This window comes from Bombus bifarius, unplaced genomic scaffold (genome assembly GCF_011952205.1).
Source record: "Bombus bifarius isolate JDL3187 unplaced genomic scaffold, Bbif_JDL3187 scf7180000009343, whole genome shotgun sequence".
NCBI lineage: Eukaryota > Metazoa > Arthropoda > Insecta > Hymenoptera > Apidae > Bombus > Bombus bifarius.
In genome coordinates this window covers 1,739,352-1,763,428 of record NW_022885057.1, presented here as the reverse complement: position 1 = coordinate 1,763,428, position 24,077 = coordinate 1,739,352, and the positions used below count along the sequence as shown (strand labels likewise).

Here is a 24,077-nt window from a genome sequence, read left to right as displayed (position 1 = left end):
CAGGAGCTCGTACCATAGACATATAGCTCGTACCAAGTTTATAGTGGCAAGATTTTAGAGAAGAGACAAACCAAGTTTGATTGGCGAACGATTTAAACGGACGACTCGCATTGGTTAACGTTACATTAGTGAATTTTCTTTCATATTATGATGATTCTTTTGAAATGCGTTTGATGCAGTTTTTAACCAATCATTTAATATTATTCTAAAATATTACTGAATCATTGGATAATGTATCTGCAATAATATGCACATAGATAAAGATAAATGTTATTAAATCGTTGACTAAACTTTGCAGATTTCTTACCGGAAAATATTTATTAAAATATTTTTTCTCAATTGAAATAATGATCTCTAGCTTTTATTACCTTTTCTTATTTCCACAATAGAAAAATGCTTATTCCTTGGATGTGAAAAAATTATCAATTCAATTCTTCACTTCATGGTCATTTTTGATGAGCTACACTTTCAAATCGTTGCATTAATTGAAACAGGTAGTTGTCCAAAGGTACACTAACTGAGGAGTAAGCAAGGTGAGAAAGAACTCATCCCGACTTTGATATAGTTTCAGAGGTGGTTTTAATAACGTGCAATCCAGCATTATCAAGCTGCAACATTACTTCTGACCGCTTTGACACCAGTAACAATAGAAAAACGTTTCTTCTTTCATTTTCTTTTCATCAATTGGTGACTGCAAAGTGCAGCTTTGAATGTTTTACCAAGCATCAAATATTCATAATAAATTACACTTTTTCCATTCTACGGTAGACAGGAAACTACTTTATGATCGTGGATGTTGTATCTTGGAATATATGAAGTATATTTGCATCCAAATAACTTCGTTTGTAATAATGTATCCACTTTTCGTCTCATGTGATAATGCAACTCAAAAACTTTTCTTTTTGAAAAACGGAAATGGCTAATTTTCGAGAAACGGAACAAAATCGGCGCGAAATATAAACTGCTATAGCCTATCAGCATCTACGAGTGATTCGCAGGACTTAGTTAACGACGTCATACATTTGAATACAAAACAGAAAAGATTTTGATTCAGGAACAATAGATCCAGAAAAAAATTTTTTAATTACATCGGCGATAACAAAATATTAAAAATTAAAAAATATAAATATATGTATATTTTCTATTACTAGGGGAATGAAACGAGCTATTACAAAGCATTTTCCATTTATTTATTTTAAACACACATTGTTTCATGAGTAAAATAAATTAAATGTATCATAAAATAGCAGTTTTAGTATTTTATACGATTTCTCCTTCTTTTATTTACAAATGTAAAATTACTTTTATTCTATCCCATGTGCATAATTTAAATTGTAATATGTGTCTTATGTACTTTGATAAAACATACATTTTGATAACAAATTGGTGTAATCATTGAGATTTTGAAATCAATAAGATAAATTGTACAAAATCACACTTTTAATATTATAGTAAATAAATATGTATCCTAAGTACAAAAATGTAATATATACTTTAATGATTAAGATCAGTAAGATAAATTGTGCAAAGCTACAGTTGATATTATACTGATTAAAAAGATACTTGACTTAATACAGGTTGAACTACTCAAAAAAGGGTAAAAAAAATCATATGGCAAAGTAATATCTAAGTTAGGTCCTCCTGCAAAGTAATACTTTGATGGCTTCGATATATCATGAAATGTAACATAACTAATAATGTCTGTTTTAAGTATATCTGAACAGTTTTCGTATAAACACTTAGACCAAGACATATTGAATTCTGCAGAAAATTTAATACCAATCCCTACTATAATGTAATTGTTTAATGTCTCGGATTTTTTTAAAGCAGAATATAAAATGTTTAAATGTACAGATGTTATTAGTCCTGAACAATATAAACGACCATTAACAACCTGTGCTACTGTAACATTTTGTGGTATCCTATCCAGTAAAATTTGTGTCCAATCAGTGATATCATTGCTGGAAAAATTGCCTGTCTTTGCAACATAAATATTGTACTGGTCTGTTTGTGTAACATTAAATAGAGAATCTTTCATTAAAAAATGCATAGTAAGATTTTGTAACTTTATACAAGACATTGTATTAAAATTATTAGTGTGTATAAATACAGAGCACTTTAGCTTAATATCTTCTCCAAAGGTAAGAGTATACCTATCGATTTTATTACATTCGCCAGCTTTTGTAGCTATAGGTAATGTCAAAAAACTACTAGTTTTATTAAAATTGATGTATTTAGTTTCCACCTTATTAGTCTTATTTATTTTTAAGGTGCCAATAATTAACGGCCTTCCAATAATATAACCAGGATTACCACTCAGAAAGAAGCTTTTCTCTTTATCCAATTCTGCCCATTCATAAGTTACTTCAAATTGTTGATAAAAATGTCGAGAAACATTACCTATGTTAAAATATACGTCAACATTATTAATTCCCATAGAGCCATTGTGAACAATCAAGTACTTTACACCTGTTACAATGTTATAACACTTTCCATTGGAACATGATCCTAATACAGTATTATTGCTACAAGATTTCCAATAATGTTTACAATAATAACTAGTTAAAGATAAACATACATTTTGGGGGCAAACCTGGAAATTATAAATTTCAATGTTATTAACTTTTTTATTGGATATATAACTTTTTAGAAATAGTTACTATCTTTTATATACCTGATCCAATACTTGAATATATGTTTCATTTAATAAATGAGGAGATACTATAACTGTAAAATTATTAAATGCCATAGGAAATAAAAACTTATTTGTGTTAATTAATTCAGTTTGCAAGCACTGATCTTTCCAACCATGAAGATATTTTAAAGTTTTCTTAAAAGAACACAATGGAGTAAATCCAGATTGTAGTATTTCTAAATTTATAAAAAAGAGATATTGATAAAGAAATATTAATTTAATAAGATTTTAATATACTAATAAAAATAACGTTATATATACCAAAAGGTTGAATATAATTATTATATACTATCCATATAACACCATCATCTTGATAATGACTAAAAGTATTATATCCAGGTACATGTAATTGGTCTTCCCATTTCCAGGTCGGTCTATTTGAATTTATTGCTTTCCTTAAATCTTTTTCGGTTTTTATATCCTATATAAAATAAAGTAAAATAAAAATTATAATTTTATAGTAAAATGTAATTTGACATGTATACATACTAATCTTACCAATTTATTGTTAATATCATAAGTAGGTGGAAGATTATCATATAAAATACAAAAGAGATTATTTGCCAATTTTTCAAGTATAAATGGAGTATTATTTCGTTGTATAAAATTTCTATTATAACAATAACGTTTATCAAATAATTCTGGTTGATGACTTTCACAGTATGAAAACACAGTAAAATGGAAGCTGTTACAATCTTTGTCACAACAGCAATTAATGTCACAAGATGATATCTATTATATAAACAAAAAATTTTAAATTAACTTAAAAAAATTACGTGTTTAATCCTAAATTGTATAAGGTATTAAAAAACAAAAATTTACTGTTAAATCACATTCACATATATCAGAATGCATTTTATATACACTTTGGTTTCTGAATTCATTATTGAACTGTATTTTATGAGGCATCTCTGTTGTTGGTATTATTTGAATTTTTGGACTTTGCGTTGGATACATAGAACTACTGATAATGTTATTAGTTGTGTTATAAATATTTTCAGCAGTAGTTGAAGTTTCTTCTAAAATGTCCTTTTCTATTAGTTCATCACATTCTGTTTCATTCATACATGTAAATATTTCTTCAAGTTTCTTTGCATATATTGATTCATTTAATATAAGGTATAAAACCATTAACATAAATTTTGTTGTAAACATGTTGACTTTTGTTTCTATATGCTTTATAATTTAGGATATATTTATTGACAAATAAATTCCTATTCCATGTTCTTTAACTATACGATATATTGAAATAATGTACATTCATACATGACATCCATATTTTTCAAAATGTCGTGCAATTATATGCAATTCAATTTTGACTGTACCCATACTTTCTGTAAGTAACTCAAATCTATCCAAGGAATTAACTAAAACACTTGGTGATTTCAATTGTAAAGTTATCCCCAAAAACTTATCTCTTAGTCTATCTTTCCAATTACCTATATATCAGGAACAAAATAAACATGAAATATAACAAGGTATTAATAAAATTTCATTAAAAAATATTCAACCTACCAATTGGTTTCCACGTATGACACTTTATTGAATGCAATCCAGGAGATAAAGGGATATTACAAACACCATACGACCCAAATAATACTCTTCCATGTGTATCTCTATGAAATATCTGTAACAAAAGTTTTGGTGAATTTTGAAGAGTTTGTGTTGTATAGTGTACATCTATGGGATGGTCCCAAACTGGCTTATTTGTATATAGATCACAACTTTCTTGAGTTTGTCCCTCTTCACAACCATCTAAAATTTTCCATCCACTACCTATGAAAAAAATAAAATTATCAAGTATATGATAATAAATAATAATAAACGTTTTATAAGATAATGATTCCATTACCGGCGTGAAAACTCCACTTGCATAAAAGTCGTGTTTGTGTGAAATCTTTTGCGGACGAAATTCGACCAATTATATGCAATTCAGCCATTCCATAAGATCATTTCATTTTATTACATATTGTAATGAATTAATAAATTGGTGTCATATGTGGCTTTAAACATACCACGCTTGTATGATGTAGTACACATATTTTGTAACAAAAGTTTTGTTAGTATGTAATCATTGTTCGTTATTGTATTTCTGATCAATACATTCTTTTCTTTATCTCCAGAACATAAGGATTACGAATGAGAAGTTAAAAATACTAGTTCAAATAACAAATTAAAGAAATATATGTGATACTATTATACATACACATATCTTATTCAAACAATTGAAAATAAATAAATGATCATTCAATCTTTGAATTACAAATGTATTATGATACATTTGTTGACACATTCAGGGTGCGGTGTGCGGTGCATCATATAAGTGCGCCCTCTTGTCAAGTTTTAATTATATAGTGCATCATAAAATTTTCAATTTTATTTTTTTCAATGTTATACATGCTGTAAAGTCCTATAATGTTAAATGTAGTATATTTAATATTTAAACATTTTATCATATATTATAGATTGTATTAATTTTTATTACAGATATCTTTTATCATAAACATTCTGTAAAATCGAAAGTATTGTATCGTTTTCTTTCATGTTTCTCCCAGATTTCTACAATTATAATACTTATAACTATTTTTGAATTTAAAAAACAAAAATCAAGAAAATTAGCAGAATGCTTCTAAAATATTATTTTTAAAGATAATCTAATGCTTTTTGTTAAACTATCGATTTGATAAATCGAATCGAATTGAATGTTATGTGTATTATGTATCACAGGCGTAGGTTATATGTATTTTCTAAGTGACATTTAGTGATAGCTCTATTCTCATTTGACATTAATAAAGATTTATTTTTGTAAACATCTCTGCTATTTATCTTTCACAATCTAAATGGAAACTAAACCAAAAAGTGAACATCTACTAGAATTGAAAGGTAATAAAAACGATTTTGATGTCGTTTTAAATTAAAAGAAAACAAAACATATTGTTTATTTTGATATATTGACTAAGACTATCGTATAGCAATATGTATACTACATATAGCACTAATAATTGTATCTTTATTTTTTACCATTTTTAGTAATGAGGTTAACACGACCTACGCTTGCAAGTCCAGTAGTTATTACTTGTGATTCAACAGATCTTCCTGGTAATACTTTAAATAATGAGCTTAAGAATGATTGTACTGCATTACAAGGAATGGAAACCCTTGCAGTAGGACAGTTTATGGTATTACCGCAAAGTTTTGGGTATGTACATGATTATATATCATAATTAAAATTTATTTTGAGCTTTTGAGCTACGTAATTTGTAATTAATTATCCATATTTCATATATGAACAATGATAATTATACAGTGTAATAATATATGTATATGATTATTTTACTTAAATATAATTTCACAAAAAATAATTTATGTTGAAATTTTATGTATGTATATTCTTTCAGTAACATTTATTTAGGTGAAATATTTTCAAGTTATCTTTGTGTACATAACGGCAGCAATCAGATCGCAAAGAATGTTACTGTTAAAGTAAGTTAATTGTACAAATAAATTAGTCAATAAGATATAATAACTGTATGTATGCTATGTGTCATATAAAACTTATAAACGATAATATATTTCATATTGTAGGCAGATTTACAAACAAGCACACAGAATATATCTCTTTGTGGTAATAGTGGAGAAATGAAAGATTTAGCACCTGACAGTACAGTTGATGAAGTCATACACCACGAAGTAAAAGAAATAGGCACACATATGTAAGAGGCCAGCCATTAAAATTGTAATATGTGTTGAGTAAATAATTAATCAATGTATACTTTTCCAGATTAGTATGTGAAGTAACTTACACCCCAGGAAATTTAAGTAGCACTGCACAATCATTTAGAAAGTATTTTAAATTTCAAGTGGTAAAACCATTAGATGTTAAAACAAAATTTTACAATGCAGAGGTAATATTATGGTAATAATTTTTTTATAATAGTAATATTTAATTGATTAAAATGATATGTATAATCTTTTTGAAGTCAGATGAAGTATATCTGGAAGCACAAATACAGAATCTCACAGCTGGCCCAATTTGTTTAGAAAAGGTTTCGCTTGAATCATCTCATTTATTTAGTGGTGGGTTCACTTAAAATGATTGGTTTAGATGATTATGAACCTGAATTTGTATGATAATTATTATATTTCTAGTATCAACGTTAAATACAAATGAAAAGGGAGAATCTATTTATGGATTAGTTAATATATTAGATACCGATTGTAGTAGACAATATTTATATTGTTTAAAACCACAATTGAGTTTATTAAAAGATCCAAAAATGATGCATAATGCAACAAACATTGGAAAGTTAGATATTGTTTGGAGAAGTAACTTGGGGGAAAGAGGAAGATTACAAACAAGTCAATTACAAAGAATGGTTTGTAGTTTATCATTTCATTCATAAATATATCATATTTGTAATCCTTTACCTAATTTTAGGCACCTGAATTTGGTGATATACGAGTTACAATGAAAAATATTCCTGTCACAGTTTACCTTGAACAATCAGTGAATTTCAATTGTCATATAATAAATACGTCGTAAGTATTTATATCATGTACATATATATGATACAGAGAAGAAAAATAGTTCTAAATTCTAATAGTTGTACTGATTAAAATATTTATATCATTACCATTAGTGAAAGAAGCATGGATTTAATGTTAAGTTTGGAATCAAGTAACTCTATAGCATGGTGTGGAATATCTAATACAATCATAGGAACATTGAAACCTGGTGTTTCGATAGATATTCCTTTATGTTTAATTCCCTTACGTAGTGGTATAATAGTAAGTATTTTGTATAAACATTATAATGATGTTACGTTACGATGTGCGTTACGGAAAGTAGTACATTTCGTTTGTCTTATGAAGACTAGCACGTTTCATCATTTCCATCAATAACTAGCATGTTTAACATTAATCACGATAAGGAGCACGATTCACAGTACACCACGAGCAATATCATATTTCGAACATTGTGGCGAAGAGTGGCAGGTTTTATATGTCCTACGAAGATTCAAATAAAGAAGGTACGTAAATGAAAATTTTGAAACGGTACGTCTCAAAGTAGGATATTATGGAATATAGATTATAAAATGTATAAGATACTAAAATTCAATTATTAAAAATTTATCAGCATTAGTGCTTAAAAGGTCTTATTCTAAGGGAATGTATTCAATGTTATAGTAATATTATTAATTAAATAAATTAGTTTGTTTATATTTGATTAAGTTCTACTTATTTTACTAAAGACATTTATTTCACTTAAAAGAACCATTTACCTTTTTATTCTTATAGTAGAATGTTAGACAACCTATTTAACATAATATTTTTAACAGCTACAAGTGGAACATGTTGTTTTTCACGACAACTACTGAAACGTGGTAGTTTTTATAGCGGAAAAACAATACGAGTTATTCTTTGTCGCTATAAATAAGAACATGTTACCTTTCGATTTACAATTGAAACGCGCTGCTTTTCGTGGTCACAGAATCCAAAGAAAATTGTCTTCGTAAGACAAATGGAACGTACTACTTTTCGTAACGCATGTCTATAAATATTTCAGCATATTATTTAATACTATTATATATACTTTAGACAATTTCGGGATTAAAATTAACGGATACATTTTTGAAGAGGGTATATGATTATGATGACTTGGCACAAATATTTGTTAGCCAAATAGACTAGTCAAAAGGTTAAGTAGTTAGTAAAATTACGTTCATTAACCTAATATATTTTACTAAATAAATAGACGTTTATTAATATATTAAGGAATACAAATATGGAAAGGAAAAAAATAAGGACAATGATTTTTATAAAATAAATTCTTTAAAAATAAGCATCTATTGTAGACATTTTCTCAGTTTCACTCATTGCTCCTACAGCACAAGCAAGTAAAGTTTGAACATCTTGAGGTTCGTTACCGCCAAAAATATAACCGTTAGCCTTATCCACTGCATTTTTTACTTGTAATAACAATGTTTGATTAGAAATATCTAATGGTATAAAGCTAACAAGACTATAATCTTCTATGAGTGATACAAATGCTGCATTTAATTTTTTGTATCTATAAATGTAAAATATTTCAAATTTTATACTTGGATTGATTCATAGAAATTTATTAAAAATAATAAAATTTAATAGAAAATCTTACTTTGATGTAAAAGGGCCTTCATCCAATTTATCTAGCAAATAGTTCAAATCCAACACTTCTGTATAGAAATCTATATTAAAATCTAGGCAGTGACTAAATTTTTTCATTTCATCAAATTTGGTCATCACATTAACATGAGGTAAACCTAATTTTAACATAGTTGTTGTGCAAAGAATTAAAGAAGATAAGTATTTACCTATAATAAAAAAAAGTTATATAATATCTTTTTTAATTACAAGTCTGTCAAATTATGGTGTACTATATATAGAAATTACCAGCATCGCTGCAATGATGAGAATCAACAAGGTGCACACTACATAATCTTACTAAATTTTGTCCTAATTTTTCGGCAATTACACTAACTGAATTGTGATGTGTATATAACTCAACCTATTAATAAACATGAATACGATATGTAATTATCTTAGTAGTGCAATATTTATGTATATATATAAATACAAACCTGCCCTGGGCAATCAAATATAAGATAATGATCTTTCAAATTTAAAACTTTTGTAATTAACCATTTTATATTAGCTTCTAAAAATTCCATACAGTACACCAGTGCTCCGTTTGGACCAAGTCCATAGTGTGACATTACTTCCTCATGTTTAATTAATTCAGATATATCTACTGTTGGTGTATATTGCATGTTTTCATTTGCAGGATCTGTAACATAATAGTATGTTTGTTTAAATACACAAATGTAAGGTTTCAATTACTATTAATCATTAAAATACTATTAGCTTTTACCAATATTAATAACAGCTACTTTTCTTCCAAGCTTCTCCAAAAATTTGGCCATAGCATAACAATATGTAGTTTTTCCACTCCCAGGTGGGCCAATAACTAATTGACCAAATATTAAACTCATATTTGGTTCTCACACTTTCATATCATTTATAGCTGCAACTATAGGTTTTAAAGTATCTGGTTCATAATCCTTTAAAGATATTGAAATTAATAATGGTTTATCTACATTAATTTGCTCTGCTATATATCGGGCAGCTGCCACAAGTTCAACATCATCTTTCCCAAACAATACTCTAAAATCAATGTTATCATTTACTGTTAAAATAATTTGTAACTATAGATACGTTACATAATGATAATATTATTTACTTGGTAGAATATGTACTATTATTATACTGATTGAATGAAGATCCACGGCTTATGGCTATCAGTGATCCAAATTTTTTAAAATGTGTTATGATTAATAATATGCGGTTACTAAAAACAAATATAAATAGTTATTGAGATTTAAAAAAGTATTCTTAAGCAGTTTAAATCTATAATTTTTATCTAAAACAAATACAAATTATGAAAACAAAAATGAATATATTCTTTATTCTATTACCTATAAATCTTCAAAGCAATATCAGTATGATGACCGTGAGTAACTACACAAGAATGATTTTTCATATTTGCTAGGTTATCTGCAATTTAAATTACAAGTATTAAAAAATGTATAAAATTTATAGTACTGATATAAACATAATTTAACGAATAAAACATACCTATATTATATTAAAAACATGTTAAATAATTTCTATTAATTTCATACAAAATAATCGCTCAATTTACACTATATGTCTCTAGTACATTTTAAAATTATAGTAAGTGTTGTCTACACTGGTAATATTATAGTAATTTTCTTCAAGTTACATTATAATGTTATGATAACAAAAGCCTAATATGAAATAATAAGCTTGATATAAAAAGAATTAGAAATCATAAAATTGCAGAAGCAATTAGCGAAAGAAATGAAAATTTAATCTAAAAATTAAATGCACATGAAAATAAGCAAAGGTAAGCCAATCAGTAACTCAAACAGAGAAATGCATTAAATTCATGTGTACAAAGTTTAGAAGCTTTACTTCGAGCCGATTCTACAACGATTCTTATTCAACGGATAATCCATATTACGATTTCACAAAGGTGTCCCGTTTTTTTTATTAATGTTGCGTATTTATGAATTTAAAATACGTTATATGAAGTCGTAAATGCACATTTTACAAAATTTTTTGTTATATTAGCTTACATGATATGAAATTCTAAATTATTTTTTTAACATTAGTAATTTAAGAAGTTAACCTAAGGATATTATATATGTGTGAATAGTTTAAACAGACTGGTTGATGTTAAGGACAATGTCATTATTTAATAAACCGAAGAGAAACATCCGCCGTCGACCTTTCAACGACGATGATGAAGATAATGAAAATAGGATGGAAGTGGAGGACACCCAGCCTGTAAAATCGAAAACAAAGAAGAAGGATAAACCAAAGCAGACGCTCCTCAGTTTTGGAGAGGAGCTGGAAGAAGGTAATTTTTTTGAAGATTGTACATGCACGTACATATGTACAAATGCATTTATCATAAAATGAAAATGTGTTTCGGGATCTTATGTTTATAATAATTTCAGCTAAAACAAGTTGCATACGATATTAAAATTACGAATTTCGTTATATTTAATGTTGAGATCATAAAAAATTAATGCAATTTTAAAAACATTTCAATTAATCATATTTTATTCAGTAATTATAAAATTCTTTGGAGAGGTTCCAAATATTACATATAATAAAAATCTAATAATCTGTTATCTTACAGCGGATGATGGAGAAGTCTTTAAAGTGAAGAAATCATCTAGGAGCAAAAAATTGATGAAACAACTAGATCACGAAAGGAGAAAAAAGAAAGGTGAAGAGAAAATGCAAATGGACTCTGAGCAACCGCACATGTCCGTTAAAGTGGAAAAAGAATTAGAAATAAAGACAGATGATCTAGTAGTAAGCTATTTCTATGATGTTTATTATTATTAGAATTTCCCAGACGTAAAACATTTTGTTATTCTTAAATCAAAATTTATTTCTTTATAATACTTCATATTTAGTATTCACTGAAAGTATAACAAAGATTGTCAATATGTGCAAATATAACTTTGTTAGAATTTACTTTTTGTAAGCTGTGTTATTTTTGAAATGTGAAAATGTTTTAACATATTTTATGTGAAATGTGATTCTATTAACATAATAAACATACATTCATATAATGCAATACAAATAAGTTCTAAATATATTAAGTATGTATGTACATATAATTATTAAAATATAAATGTGTACAATTAGTTAAATCTTTTTATAAGGAAGATATTAATATTACATATTAACAATGTTTAATAATTTTTTACTTTTCTAAAATACAAAAATACTTTCTAATCTTTCAATATAATATGTTATTAGCTATGTCTGTTCAATAATAACTATTAATCAATTAATTGATTAAATTATTATTTCTTCTATTAAGTTAAAATTTTTTATTACTAGGTAAAAATAAAAAATGCAGGACCTTTAATTCTGAATGGACGAGCTGCATTGGCAGCTGGAAAGGATGATTATACATCTGATGAAGAGGAAGATGAACCGCGTAGTCATAAATTTAGAAGAAATACAGATAAAGCTGACACAATGAAAATTCTTCTTGAAAGTATGTAATGTTTTTATTTGTATCTATAATGTTCAAAACTTTCATTATTTTGTATCTTTTATATTTATTTTTTTAAATATTCTAATAACATTGTTTACAAATATTATTTTGTATCTATAAGGTGGTTGCATACCAGATGCTGCAATGATCCATGCAGCTAGGAAATGCAGACAAAAGGCAAGAGAGTTAGGAACTGATTATATTCCTATAGAAGAACAAAGGTAATATGTTTTGTAGCATAATTAACATGGTATAGCCCCTATACAATTTGATTAACTGCTATTAAATGTTGAATTTATTTTGCAAAACATTTGATAACTATGTTAATTTTTTCAGCGATGATAAAGGTAAATCAAGACTTATTAGGGAAGAAGATCATGATAGAAGTGATGATGATGATTCACAAGACCGAATTGATATGACTGTTAACACTGAAGCGCGTGATAAAGAGAAAAGGAGAGAAGCCTTCCTTGCTTCACAAGTACCATTAAAACGTTAGGTTTTGGTTATTTATTATTTACGATTTTTTCTTAAATAGATAAGTGAATGCATTGTATGTATTTTTTAGTTTCTGATGATGAAAGTGAACACGAAAACGAAGAAGAAGAGTGGGAAGCTCAACAAATTAGGAAAGGAGTGACTGGTGCACAGGTAATATTTGTATTGAAAAAATTGTGCAGCATGCACTATTACATTTATAATATAAATAAAAATGTTCAGATTGCAGCAGCGCAACAAGATTCCATGATGCAACAACAATATTCAATGGGTATGAACGTAAATTCAATGATGGGAAGTGGAATATCTCTGGAAATGGTAATGATGCCAGCTCCACCACCCCCTCCAGTGATTCAACCCCCAGATCCTACAAAAATAGTACCAATCACTCCTCAAGAGGTTGTGAATAAAATGCGTGCAAGGTAACAATAACTAAATTAAAATTTTGATCTAATACAGTTTTGAAACTTTTAAAATTTATAAAACATGGATATAGTTTTTATTCCTATAAAATCAGAATGAAAAATATAATTCGTAGATTGGACAGTTTAAAAGAAGTGCATAGACGTCATCAATTAGATCAGGATCGTTTAGAGCAAGAGTTAGGACAAACTGTGAAAGAACTGGATGATGCTGAAATTCGTGCACCGCAGCTTGCGCAGCGCTTCAGATATTACCAAGAGTTGCGTGGGTATGTCACTGACTTGGTAGAGTGTCTTGATGAGAAGGTGGGTTTATACGCTGTCACGTTTTTTTATGTGCACTGGGGTTTTCCATGCAATTTTTGGCTGTATAATTATTCAGCCATATTAGAAATATATATACAATGCATTTTTCTTATTAAGTAAATTTCTTGATGAAAAATGTGCAATATAGCTTTCCTTTAGAGTATTAGAATTTTTGTTCTTAAATATTTTATATTGCTAACACTTTTGTTATGTATTCATTGGCTAAAATTATGATAATTGTTGCTGAGTATATAATTAATTAAAAAGTACTATATTCAAATACTAAAAAATGTAAAATATCCTTTTAGTTTATATATATATTTAAATAAATCATAAAATATTAAAAATATGTATTACAAAATAAAAGTTAAAGGATATTTTATGTATCTATTAATGAATTAGAATTTCTCTCTCTATTATTACATATTTTTTGTATTATTTTGATATTTAATTATTATTAAATGTATTATTTTGTTTTATTTTGATATTTTTATATATATCATAAGATTCAGAAAAGAAGAAAAATGCATATTAAACTAAAGAATGGAATTTGCAAGAAAAAAGTATAGCATTTATGTAATGTATATTTGCATTGCCGGGGGTCTGTATCTTCTCTGTATAAAGAAATTATTTACTGTGTAGTAAAAATATTTTTAAGTATTTATAAGAATTGAAAAGATATATTAATATGTGTGGTAAGTAAATTGTGATATTAATTTCCAATTTTTTAAGCAAAAGATATCCAATGATTGTGGAATTACAGATTAAGTTCCAGCAAATGTTAAAAACATATATTGTTTCACCTTTTATAAATTATTTAAAATAAATATTAAAACATATTTATTAAAATATTACTACTTTGATATCAATATTTTCTGGAACAAACACAATTCTCAATGTCATTGAGTTAATTTACTGTGTCAATGTTAACATGTAACTTTTTTGTTAGTTGCCGCTGGTCATTGGATTGGAGCAGCGCTGGTTAAACCTTTATAATGAACGTGCAATAGAACTAATGGAAAGAAGACGACAAGATACAAGGGATCAAGCAGAAGAGATTACAACAGCTGCAAGTCAGTTATTTCAGTATTATATATAATTACCTGTGTCTGATAAAAAATATAATGAAAAGTGTATTTTGATCAATATAATTTAGATATGAATTATTTTTTAAATTACAGGAGGACAACCTATACGAAGAGGGCCAGAAGTTGAAGCTCGTATCCGTCGAGCTACAGAGAGAGAAGGAAGAAGAGCTCGTCGAAGAAGAGCTAGAGAATTAGCTCCTACATTACCAAAACATATTGATGGAATGTCTAGCGATGACGAAGTTACTGAGCAGCAAAATCTCGCGTTTAAACAAACAAAAGGTTGTACTTTAACAAGTTTAATTAAATTTAGTTTACGAAGAAGTAGAATTTATAATGTTTACTATTGTCTATCAAGTATGGATTAACACTATATATTAATTCTTATCTTTTATAAAATGTCTTCTTTCTATATTTATTTTCAGATGAAATTGATAATGACAGTAAAGAAATATTTTCTGACGTCATGGACGAATATTGCACAATAAGAGGAATACTTTCAAAATTGGAGTCTTGGAGAGAAACTGATAGAGATGCTTATATGGAAGCTTATGTATCTTTATGTATACCTAAAATTATTTCTCCGATTATTAGATTACTATTATTGACATGGAATCCTATTATGGTACGTGCATTATATCAAACTTTCATATATTTTAGTTACAAATGTAATAATAACGGAATAAAATACTAACTCTAAATCAAAATTTTTCTTCTTTTAGGAAAGTGCAGATATAGAGAGAACAAAATGGTATAACACTTTACTTTTATATGCATTAAATAATAAAGAAACAGAAGAGTCACTTAAAAGAGATCCAGATGTCAGATTAGTACCATTTACAATAGAAAAAATTGTTATACCTAAGTTGACATGTAAGATTATTTTATTTAGTATAATTAAAATGCCAGTTAAGAAGTTTGCAATAATTTACAAAAACTTTTTATTTATAGCTATAGTTGAAAGAATATGGGATCCAATGTCTACATCACAAACATTACGACTTGTAGGCACAGTAAATCGTCTTATTAGGGAATATCCAAATTTAAATGATACAAGCAAGCCATTAGAAACATTATTTAATGCCATATTGGAGAAAATTAAATCAGCAGTTGAAAATGATGTATTTATACCAATTTTTCCAAAACAGTTAGTATATAATATTCATCTTTATTTAAAGCTATTAATAATATTTTTGTAATAATGCTGATAATTTTTAATTTTATATTTTAGAGTTTTAGATACTAAACATCAATTTTTTCAAAGGCAGTTTGCAATGGCTGTGAAACTTTTAAGAAATTTATTGAGCTGGCAAGGTCTTCTTGGAGACACACAATTAAAAAATTTAGCTCTTGGTTCATTATTAAATAGATATCTTTTAGCGGGTTTAAGAGTATCTGTTCCAACTGATGCATTATTTAAAGCAAATATGGTATGTTCATACTGCTCATTTCAACATATTTCACATAACTCTTTAAACTTTTAAGTAAACGTTACTCAGAAAATATCTTTTTATAATACTATGTTTTTATATAATAGGTAATGAGTACACTACCTCGTGCGTGGTTGCAGGGTGAAACGATAGAGCATCTCAAAATGTTTGCTACACTTATCCAGCAACTTAGTGAACAATTAGATCAAGCAAATCCAGCGCATAAGTAAGTATAAATTTTATAAGCTTTTTTATGTTGGAGTCGTAATAGTTTATTTTTTATAATATATAATTGCTATAAATGATTAAATAAATAATCATAGATACTATATCTGATATTTTAGATTTTGTATATTGAGAATAGATTATTTTTATATATAGAATATATCAATTTTATCAGCAAACTACAAACTTAAATTTTCGTGTATTTTAAATTAATTATTCATTTTTACAGCGAAGCCTGGGAATATTCGAAGTCCATCTTAAAAATAATTAAACCTTTGTAATGTATTAATTACATATGCATTTCTTAATCATATTTTATGGTATTTTTATTTTATGATATTCATTAATAATGCCTATCTATAATTTTATACTTGTATTGAAAAGGTCTTGTATATGAAAAATTGCAGTACAATTAGTGTATAATATATAAAAGTGTAATTTTTTGTATAGAAATAAATTAAATAAGATTCTGATTATATAATATACTTTCCAATAGTAATTTGTAAATAATGAAAATAGAAATATATCAAAATAAATATGTAAATATTAGATTGTGTCTATTATAGTTTTCCTATTATAACTAAAGAAAATATTCTTATAAATTTCTCATTTTATTTATTGTACTGTATAGTACATAAGCTAATATATATTTTTGTATAATAGTGACAGTCCATAGTTATCTAAATATTTTTGTTTTCAACAAAGTTTCTAATGTATAATCCTTTTAACATAACTTATTTTGTAGAAAAAATAAATTTTGATTCTTTTATTATATAAAAACAAATCATTTATTATATAAAACTGGTGTACCCATTCATATAAGTAATATATGGTATATCGTGCTTTTGTAACATTTGTTATTATGAGTAAGATTATACTATAATTAAAATCTATTGAGGAAATGTGAAAGTTAAACATTATTTTGTTTTAAGTTATTGTTTGAAGTGATTATTTATATGATTAAGAAAAATTATGATGTATGATTTGCACATCGTATAAAAGTATACAGAGAAAATGTAGTAGGTTGATTTATACGATTGAAGATAATTTAGACAGGAGATAAGTTTTATTCACATAGATAGTGAAGAAGTGTTCATGGGTCACAGAGATAGGGACAACAAGGGTCATCTCTTGACTTCTATGAACTCAGTTCATTTTTGTTAAGCTACTGTTGCACACCATGAGATTCACAGGTACAGAATAAACATTTTTAGTTATATATAACTCAAATTAAATAGTGCATAAGCCATATTACAAAATATTCATTGTTGTCATTTTATAAATAAGTACCTTTTACTTAAGTACACATATAATCAAATTTATATAATCTTCATAATTATAACGTATTATAAATAATGTAATTCGTTGAATTTATTTAAACATTGAAAATAATTTAATATAGTTGAATATAAAATAATGAAATTAAATTACGTGGAGCAAAGATGTTTCAGCCATTATTAATCTAAAATATTTACTTACAGATATTAATTATGTGTTACAAATACTAATGCACAAATTAAAGAATATTATATTTTTATTTTTTCTTTTTTGTAACAATCATGTTACAAATGGTATATTTCAACCAGGAAAAGAGTATATATATTCGTACAATGCACTTTCAAGTTCTGGTGTTTTGTTACCATCTGGCGCATCATCTTCATGGGGTTTTAATGGAAAACTTAAAATTCAAGCAGAACAAAATGTTGCTACAATGCAGGTAAATTTTATAACTGATAAATAGCAAAATTTAAAAAATTGATTTCATATTTCTCTTTGCTTTTATAATATTATCTGCAACAATATAACAGTAAAATTAATAATTAATTTTATTAAAATCTTTTATATGTGATATTTATATACAGTTGGAGTCATTGAAGATGACTATTTGGAATGGTAAAATTCAAGATCAAGGAGAAGATCAAGCTGTTTCAGAAGATGTGACTGATCTTCTAAAACCATTTCAAATTATATACAGAAATGGTCTTATTGAAAATTTTAGTACAGAAGCAATATCACCATGGTCTGTAAATATAAAAAGGAGTATAGCAGGAATTTTACAATTAGATCTGTCTAACTTAGAGAAGGAAACAGCATTTCATTCAACTGAAGTAAGTCATTACATTTAATAAGGATTTTTACAGTAATATAGTATACTAATATATTATATTATAGAAAAATCATTATGGTCAGTGCAATATTGAATATGTTGTCAATCCTGAAGAAGAAAATGAATGGATAATAAGAAAATTTTTTGATCCACGAGCTTGTATTGGGCATCCTCATTATACATGGTCAAATGTTCCTAACATGTTGTGTCCCAATGGAGATCAAGTATGTTATATGTACCTTTATTTATTTTACCAAATATCTTATTATTTTCTACTATAACACAATAAATTTCATATATGTGTAGAATCCAATATTGAAGTCCAGTGAGAGATTATATAAAATTAAGATGAATGGATCTTTAAATGAGATTTTGTTTGTTAATGCTTCTGGAGGTATATATGTTCAATCTTTTCAAAGTTTTGGAGAAGCACATTTTCATTTTACAAGGTATGTTTAAGAAATGAAAATTATTTTATTCTAAGAAACTTGTTATGATAAACAAAACTTTCATATTAATTTCTTGATATACACAGACAGATCTTTAAATTAATTTCGGTGAAAGATACAGTAGATAAGATACCTATTAAAGACTTATATTTTAAAGTTCTACAACATGAACTTCCAGAAGTTGATCTCACTCAAAGTAGAGGTACTCTTGACAAGAATACTGTTTTTAAATCTGTAAGTTATTGATTAAAAAAAATTCTTCGTTTATAACTGATATCTAATAATGCTATTACATATTTTATAGATAGGGACTTTATTAGATCGATTAAGTCTGAGACTTGAAAATCCTGGTTTAGATACAGAGGCTGATAATTTGCATAATACAACGATAACTGTATTGCTTTATTATCTTCAAATGCTGGATGTTGCTGATTTACGTAATGCATACACAAAAATCTCAGGAACAAGTTATAAAGAAGAAACAATACGGTGTTCAAAATTTTTAATAATTCTTTAAAGTTTTAGTAATTTATATAACATATAAAATATATTGTCATTTTTTTCATGTTATTATAGAAATATGTTCCTTGAAGCACTTCCACAAGTTGGCACTAAAGAAGCTGCATTGTTTATATTAGAATTAATCCAAGATAGAAAAGTTTCGGATATGTCTGCAATTCAACTTCTCACTCAGTTACCATTTCATATACGAAAACCTGACGTTCAATTATTAGTAAATTTACAAACGTTTCTAAATTTGCCAGAAAAAATTTCTGTTGAAGTCCAAAATACTGCTATTCTTACATATGGCACATTGATTTACAAGACCTGTTTATTGTACTGCCCATATGAGATGTTAGATGATTACGTACGTTTATATCTTGATAAATTTACAGGTACGTGATAAATATATATTAAATTTCGCATATCTGTTTTAATTATTATTCTAGTATTATAATAAAACAATAATTCATAGAGACAAAGGAATACGAAAAAAAAATGATTTGGCTAGAAGGATTAGCAAATATACAGTTAGGAAGAGTAGTTGAATTCTTAGAACCTATTGCAAGTGGTAGCAATGCAGAATCACGTCATTTTCGTGTTCTTGCCGCATGGGCATCACTTTCAACTGCTCCTTTAAGACCCGATGTTGTAAGTAATTTCTGATAATAATGTAAAAATCTATTAAATATTACTTTTCTATTTTATTTTATATCACAGATATACCCTGTCTATTGGCCAATTTTAATAAATAGAACTGAGCATTTAGAAATGAGGGTAGCGGCATTGACACTACTTGTTGTTTCTAGTCCTACACCAAGTAGATTAATATCATTATATTGGTATATGCAAAGTGAACCCAATCAACATTTATATAATTATTTTTATACTATTTTGAAATCTATGGAACGTACCACCCATCCTTGTTATATTCATATGTATGTAAGACCATAATTCATACAATTCCTTTTTGGAATAATAAAATTCTGAAATACCTTTTTCATATATGATTCTAATGTGTAGAGGTGTGATCGCTGCACAATTTACACGAGTACTTCGTCCAACTACAAATTCATATTTAATTACTGGTAACTATTTATTTGACTATCAAGATACATATAGAAAATTTGGTGCTATGATACATGGTATTGTTATTGCTAATCCTTTAACAAACATACCTGAGGTTTTATATGTAACTGTAAATACTTATGGTAGTGGAGTTAGTATCAATCATGTATCTGTAAGTATTTGATTTAAAATTATTTAATTAATTACTGTAAGGTGACATGTTTTAATATTTTAAACATTATGTATATATAGTTATATATTAAAGCTGAAGGTCTTCTACATTCATTATCAGCACATCTAGATGGTCCAACACAAGTGAAGGATATATTAAAACAATTTAAGTTAGATGAAAAGCAAAATGGACCTGTACATTTAGAAGTAATTGCACGTATTCAGGAAAAAACAGTTTTATGCCTTCATCTCAATGAAACAAATATTATTAAAGGATTTAAATGTAAGTTTATAAATTATCTGTCCCGAAAATTTCGAACATAATTAAATATTTATTGCTTTTTATATTTATATTTTTATGTATTTTTTTAGATTTGTCTTCTTTACCTGATAATATATATCATATATATCAAAACATGGAGTTTCATGTTAATCAACAACGTATTAATATCCCATTAACAATGGAATCAGTGCAAGTTACAGATCTGGGAGCAAATGCTAGACTTGCAGTTATTGCAACATCGTTATTCTCTATGAGAGGGAATTTTACACATGTTTCAGTTGGTCGTAATAATCATGTTATACTACGGTATAATAGAATAATTTATAATTTCACTTGTTTGTTGCAATGTTTTACATTATGCAATTGATATTTTCAGAACATCTATTCATAAATCAGAAATAATAGAAAATTATAATCCTTTAATTGATACATGGCATAGTGCAGAAAGGGCACATTCTATTCATGGATATCTTCCAGTCAATATTACACTTGGATTTAAAGATCGTCCATTCATTTCATATAATACTCCTGGAGGTATGATATTAATAATATTCAGATATAGAATTTATTAAGAATTTTATTATTTATATTATACCTTTTTAGAACATCTTAAAATGGGAATTACAGCTCATGTTAGAACATCCACTAATATAAAAGGATTAAATATTAAATCAAAATTACGTCAAATTTGTCCTACTTGTCCTCAGTTATATATAATTACAAAATCACCAACATATAAACCAAAGGTAGATACTAATTAAAAGTTTTATTTTCTATAAAAATATTATTCATTCAAATATTAATTAATTCTCTCTTACAGACAATAGATCTATTTCAATTTGAATTATCAGAGTTAGGAGGTCAAGTATATGTAAAACTTTTTGACTGTGAAAATGTAATATCACGAGAGAAACTAATTCAGGATGTGTTTTCTTCACATCGCGCTAATTATCCGTGAGTTAAATATTAATGTATCTGTATATTCTTTGTTATAAACATTATTAGGCAATGAATATCATTTATTGTATGTTTATTCTGGATTGTTCTAGTATATGGCCATTTTTGGAGTTTGCTTTAACAGCCCTTCATTTCTTAGATTATTACACATATGTACCACCAAAAGGTAGCTGTGGTTTAGCTGCATATATTAGTACAATTGATGCACAGCGTACTCAAGTTAGTATATTAAAATTTTTTATATTTTAATTGTGAACAAAATAATAAATTTTACATTGAACATGTTTTATTAGGTAAAATTTGAATATATTAAAGGTTCAAATCATCATATGTTGTCTTTAACACATTACAATATAGAATCATCACAAATTCTTCAACAGTGGAATGTAGCCGCACTTTACGAGATTACCAGCTGGATATCCGATACGATTAAAATTAAAGCGACTAAAGTTATACCAGGTCAAAAGATTTTGAAGGTAATTTATATGCAACATTATAATTTAAGGGAAATATAAAACAAGATAACAACATTTTTTACTATTTAGTTTTGTTTAGAAGCAGAAAAAGCAATACCTTGGGAATGGGATTTCCTAAGCACTAAGCCAAGTGATCCTGCTAGAATTACATTAAATGCTGTTTGGGGATATTCTGATGCAGCAAAAGGCAAATGTGATGGATCTTCAATTACATTAGATCTACTTGGCGAAATTAGTGAAAAGCAGCTACAAATTGCTAAAGAATCACAATGGCCTTATGAAGAATGTCGAGAACAATCTAAAAGGAAACGTTTTACTCCATTTTCTGATGCTTGCTATGAAGTTTCAAGAGAATTATCAACCTTGAGAAAATATCAAGTTGTTGCACAACATGAAAATGTAATTTTAATAATTTAAATGCAATTTTAATAATCTATAATTCAAAATATTGTTTTAAATTAATCTTAATTATGTAATTATAATCAGATACCACAAAATTTAATGAGATTAGCTTGGAAATTTCGAGCTTTTTATGACCTAATTGGTGGGAACAGTAGTTCAGATCCTAATTCCAAAAAATTTATTGTGACAGCAACATTTCCGAAAGGATCAGATATTGGTGAATTATCGCTTAATAATGACAAAGTAGCAATTGAATATAATTATAATCTTATAGATTATTTTTTAACTCGAACTAGAATTCATAAATACATGGATCTGTCAATATTGAAGACTTTTTTTGGTAAGCTATTCTTCTTCTTTCATGATTCACAATTGTTTAGAGAGATAGTTCATTGCAGAATTCATTCTATTTGATTACAGTACCTTACCTGTCTTAATCACTTCCAAATTTAGGCACGTGTGTCGTGACACCAGACTATATAAAATCAATTCACAACATCACTTATCCTTTTCACAATAAAGGTGAAGTTTTGTTGCTTGGCCAGTGTTATAGTGAAAATCCAAAATATGCATTGACGGCACGAAATGATTTATATGGTATTAATATCAATATATATGACGAAATAGATACAGTACGAATTATACCTAATCAAACTGGAGGAACATTATACAATAATACAATATATATTCCATTGCCACAAAGCTTCATGTTTCATTCACTAGGTTCAAAAAGGTAATTAAAAGAACTATACTAAAAAACAGTTATAACATTTTATACTATATTAAATACTACAATAAACACATATTTATATTATATTTAATAAATTTTTATTATATTTCAGAGTAAGATTGGACAGCAATACTATTGATATTATAATTCCTAATCTCTATTTATATATGCATTGGACACAAGAACAAATTCTTCTGTTCTTTCCAACATATCTGTTAGAATTCACCTGTGGTATATGTGCATTAGGCACTCTTGACAGTAATAATTTATATGAGAAACTATAATTTTTATGAAAAATTAATATCTTATTTATAAAAAATTGATTTAATATAAAAAACTATTCAACGTGATTTAATATTTACTTTGTAATTTATGTTCGTACATCAACATACAAGACATTTTAAACATGATTAGAAATTGTTGTTTCTAATGAATATATGATCATAAGATAAGAAAATGTATTGTAAAAATTGTACAAAAGTTTAATATTGTTATTTACAAATATACTTCCTTTATATATTAATCTATAATTACTTTCATTGTAATTTATTTTTCTAATATATAAGAAAATTTAACATCAAAACGTAATCTATCAACTTATTAATTATTACGTCCTATTTACTGTA

The 24,077-nt window shown here is 26.8% G+C and overlaps 6 protein-coding genes across 10 annotated transcripts; 3 read left to right on the top strand and 3 right to left on the bottom strand.

The window, feature by feature from the left end:
- Positions 1-1,307: 1,307 nt before the first annotated feature.
- Positions 1,308-4,864, bottom strand: LOC117215084 (tectonic-3-like). Its single transcript, XM_033461515.1, has 8 exons — positions 4,548-4,864; positions 4,211-4,471; positions 3,959-4,134; positions 3,518-3,880; positions 3,194-3,427; positions 2,957-3,116; positions 2,675-2,871; positions 1,308-2,593 (listed from the first exon to the last, which is right to left on the bottom strand). Exons 1-8 carry the CDS (start codon positions 4,633-4,635, stop codon positions 1,508-1,510), a joined length of 2,565 nt encoding a protein of 854 aa, XP_033317406.1. The 5' UTR covers positions 4,636-4,864; the 3' UTR covers positions 1,308-1,507.
- Positions 4,865-5,121: 257 nt separating this feature from the next.
- Positions 5,122-8,496, top strand: LOC117215062 (trafficking protein particle complex subunit 13). Of its 2 annotated transcripts, XM_033461483.1 has the most exons (10): positions 5,122-5,578; positions 5,726-5,894; positions 6,094-6,178; positions 6,281-6,408; positions 6,477-6,600; positions 6,676-6,772; positions 6,845-7,071; positions 7,134-7,234; positions 7,336-7,483; positions 8,294-8,496. In XM_033461483.1, the coding sequence occupies exons 1-10, from the start codon at positions 5,536-5,538 to the stop codon at positions 8,384-8,386; spliced, it is 1,215 nt and encodes a 404-aa protein (XP_033317374.1). In that variant the 5' UTR covers positions 5,122-5,535; the 3' UTR covers positions 8,387-8,496. The 2 variants fall into 2 exon arrangements, with proteins under 2 accessions (XP_033317374.1, XP_033317373.1); XM_033461482.1 differs by lacking the exon at positions 8,294-8,496 and having other exon boundaries at positions 7,336-7,922.
- A 12-nt stretch (positions 8,497-8,508) lies between these two features.
- On the bottom strand, positions 8,509-10,526 carry LOC117215065 (GPN-loop GTPase 2). Of its 2 annotated transcripts, none has more exons than XM_033461485.1 (8): positions 10,370-10,526; positions 10,210-10,288; positions 9,975-10,082; positions 9,600-9,898; positions 9,316-9,521; positions 9,128-9,242; positions 8,853-9,048; positions 8,509-8,765 (listed from the first exon to the last, which is right to left on the bottom strand). In XM_033461485.1, exons 4-8 carry the CDS (start codon positions 9,724-9,726, stop codon positions 8,528-8,530), a joined length of 882 nt encoding a protein of 293 aa, XP_033317376.1. In that variant the 5' UTR covers positions 9,727-9,898; positions 9,975-10,082; positions 10,210-10,288; positions 10,370-10,526; the 3' UTR covers positions 8,509-8,527. The 2 variants fall into 2 exon arrangements, with proteins under 2 accessions (XP_033317376.1, XP_033317377.1); XM_033461486.1 differs by having other exon boundaries at positions 9,606-9,898; positions 10,370-10,525.
- On the bottom strand, positions 9,736-10,274 carry LOC117215083 (proteasome assembly chaperone 3-like). Its single transcript, XM_033461513.1, has 3 exons — positions 10,210-10,274; positions 9,975-10,082; positions 9,736-9,898 (listed from the first exon to the last, which is right to left on the bottom strand). The coding sequence occupies exons 1-3, from the start codon at positions 10,272-10,274 to the stop codon at positions 9,736-9,738; spliced, it is 336 nt and encodes a 111-aa protein (XP_033317404.1).
- A 185-nt stretch (positions 10,527-10,711) lies between the features above and the next one.
- LOC117215053 (PAX3- and PAX7-binding protein 1) lies at positions 10,712-16,636 on the top strand. Of its 2 annotated transcripts, XM_033461468.1 has the most exons (17): positions 10,712-10,790; positions 10,974-11,177; positions 11,463-11,641; positions 12,179-12,338; positions 12,460-12,559; positions 12,675-12,832; positions 12,907-12,989; positions 13,059-13,258; positions 13,375-13,564; positions 14,514-14,637; positions 14,746-14,934; positions 15,078-15,277; positions 15,375-15,525; positions 15,604-15,799; positions 15,884-16,082; positions 16,190-16,308; positions 16,537-16,588. In XM_033461468.1, exons 2-17 carry the CDS (start codon positions 10,991-10,993, stop codon positions 16,586-16,588), a joined length of 2,487 nt encoding a protein of 828 aa, XP_033317359.1. In that variant the 5' UTR covers positions 10,712-10,790; positions 10,974-10,990. The 2 variants fall into 2 exon arrangements, with proteins under 2 accessions (XP_033317359.1, XP_033317358.1); XM_033461467.1 differs by lacking the exon at positions 10,712-10,790 and having other exon boundaries at positions 10,991-11,177; positions 16,537-16,636.
- A 564-nt stretch (positions 16,637-17,200) lies between these two features.
- LOC117215049 (vitellogenin-4-like) lies at positions 17,201-23,755 on the top strand. Of its 2 annotated transcripts, XM_033461458.1 has the most exons (22): positions 17,207-17,500; positions 17,789-18,024; positions 18,170-18,415; positions 18,480-18,638; positions 18,721-18,863; positions 18,950-19,097; positions 19,168-19,352; positions 19,440-19,759; positions 19,840-20,015; positions 20,085-20,302; positions 20,388-20,604; positions 20,685-20,886; positions 20,976-21,192; positions 21,263-21,420; positions 21,490-21,632; positions 21,707-21,840; positions 21,936-22,062; positions 22,137-22,319; positions 22,389-22,718; positions 22,806-23,061; positions 23,175-23,454; positions 23,564-23,755. In XM_033461458.1, exons 1-22 carry the CDS (start codon positions 17,488-17,490, stop codon positions 23,733-23,735), a joined length of 4,263 nt encoding a protein of 1,420 aa, XP_033317349.1. In that variant the 5' UTR covers positions 17,207-17,487; the 3' UTR covers positions 23,736-23,755. The 2 variants fall into 2 exon arrangements, with proteins under 2 accessions (XP_033317350.1, XP_033317349.1); XM_033461459.1 differs by lacking the exon at positions 23,564-23,755 and having other exon boundaries at positions 17,201-17,500; positions 23,142-23,454.
- The last annotated feature ends 322 nt before the right edge of the window (positions 23,756-24,077 follow it).

Excerpts from the sequence above, each read along its gene's own strand:
- LOC117215084 (XM_033461515.1), bottom strand. The coding sequence starts at position 4,635 with ATGGCTGAATTGCATATAATTGGTCGAATTTCGTCCGCAAAAGATTTC. Across the intron at positions 4,135-4,210 it reads TCATACGTGGAAACCAATTG|GTAATTGGAAAGATAGACTA; the intron begins GTAGGTTGAATA and ends CCTGATATATAG. Across the intron at positions 2,872-2,956 it reads TAATTATATTCAACCTTTTG|AAATACTACAATCTGGATTT; the intron begins GTATATATAACG and ends TTATAAATTTAG.
- LOC117215062 (XM_033461482.1), top strand. The coding sequence starts at position 5,536 with ATGGAAACTAAACCAAAAAGTGAACATCTACTAGAATTGAAAG. Across the intron at positions 5,579-5,725 it reads ACATCTACTAGAATTGAAAG|TAATGAGGTTAACACGACCT; the intron begins GTAATAAAAACG and ends TACCATTTTTAG. Across the intron at positions 6,773-6,844 it reads ATCATCTCATTTATTTAGTG|TATCAACGTTAAATACAAAT; the intron begins GTGGGTTCACTT and ends TTATATTTCTAG.
- LOC117215065 (XM_033461485.1), bottom strand. The coding sequence starts at position 9,726 with ATGAGTTTAATATTTGGTCAATTAGTTATTGGCCCACCTGGGAGTGGA. Across the intron at positions 9,243-9,315 it reads TATTTGATTGCCCAGGGCAG|GTTGAGTTATATACACATCA; the intron begins GTTTGTATTTAT and ends GTTTATTAATAG. Across the intron at positions 8,766-8,852 it reads GAAGGCCCTTTTACATCAAA|ATACAAAAAATTAAATGCAG; the intron begins GTAAGATTTTCT and ends TTACATTTATAG.
- LOC117215083 (XM_033461513.1), bottom strand. The coding sequence starts at position 10,274 with ATGAAAAATCATTCTTGTGTAGTTACTCACGGTCATCATACTGATATT. Across the intron at positions 10,083-10,209 it reads ATTGCTTTGAAGATTTATAG|TAACCGCATATTATTAATCA; the intron begins GTAATAGAATAA and ends ATTTGTTTTTAG. Across the intron at positions 9,899-9,974 it reads AATAGTACATATTCTACCAA|AGTATTGTTTGGGAAAGATG; the intron begins GTAAATAATATT and ends CATTGATTTTAG.
- LOC117215053 (XM_033461467.1), top strand. The coding sequence starts at position 10,991 with ATGTTAAGGACAATGTCATTATTTAATAAACCGAAGAGAAACATCCGC. Across the intron at positions 12,990-13,058 it reads AAGGAGTGACTGGTGCACAG|ATTGCAGCAGCGCAACAAGA; the intron begins GTAATATTTGTA and ends AAAAATGTTCAG. Across the intron at positions 14,935-15,077 it reads CGCGTTTAAACAAACAAAAG|ATGAAATTGATAATGACAGT; the intron begins GTTGTACTTTAA and ends ATTTATTTTCAG.
- LOC117215049 (XM_033461458.1), top strand. Across the intron at positions 21,193-21,262 it reads AATAATCATGTTATACTACG|AACATCTATTCATAAATCAG; the intron begins GTATAATAGAAT and ends TGATATTTTCAG. Across the intron at positions 22,320-22,388 it reads CAGGTCAAAAGATTTTGAAG|TTTTGTTTAGAAGCAGAAAA; the intron begins GTAATTTATATG and ends TTTACTATTTAG.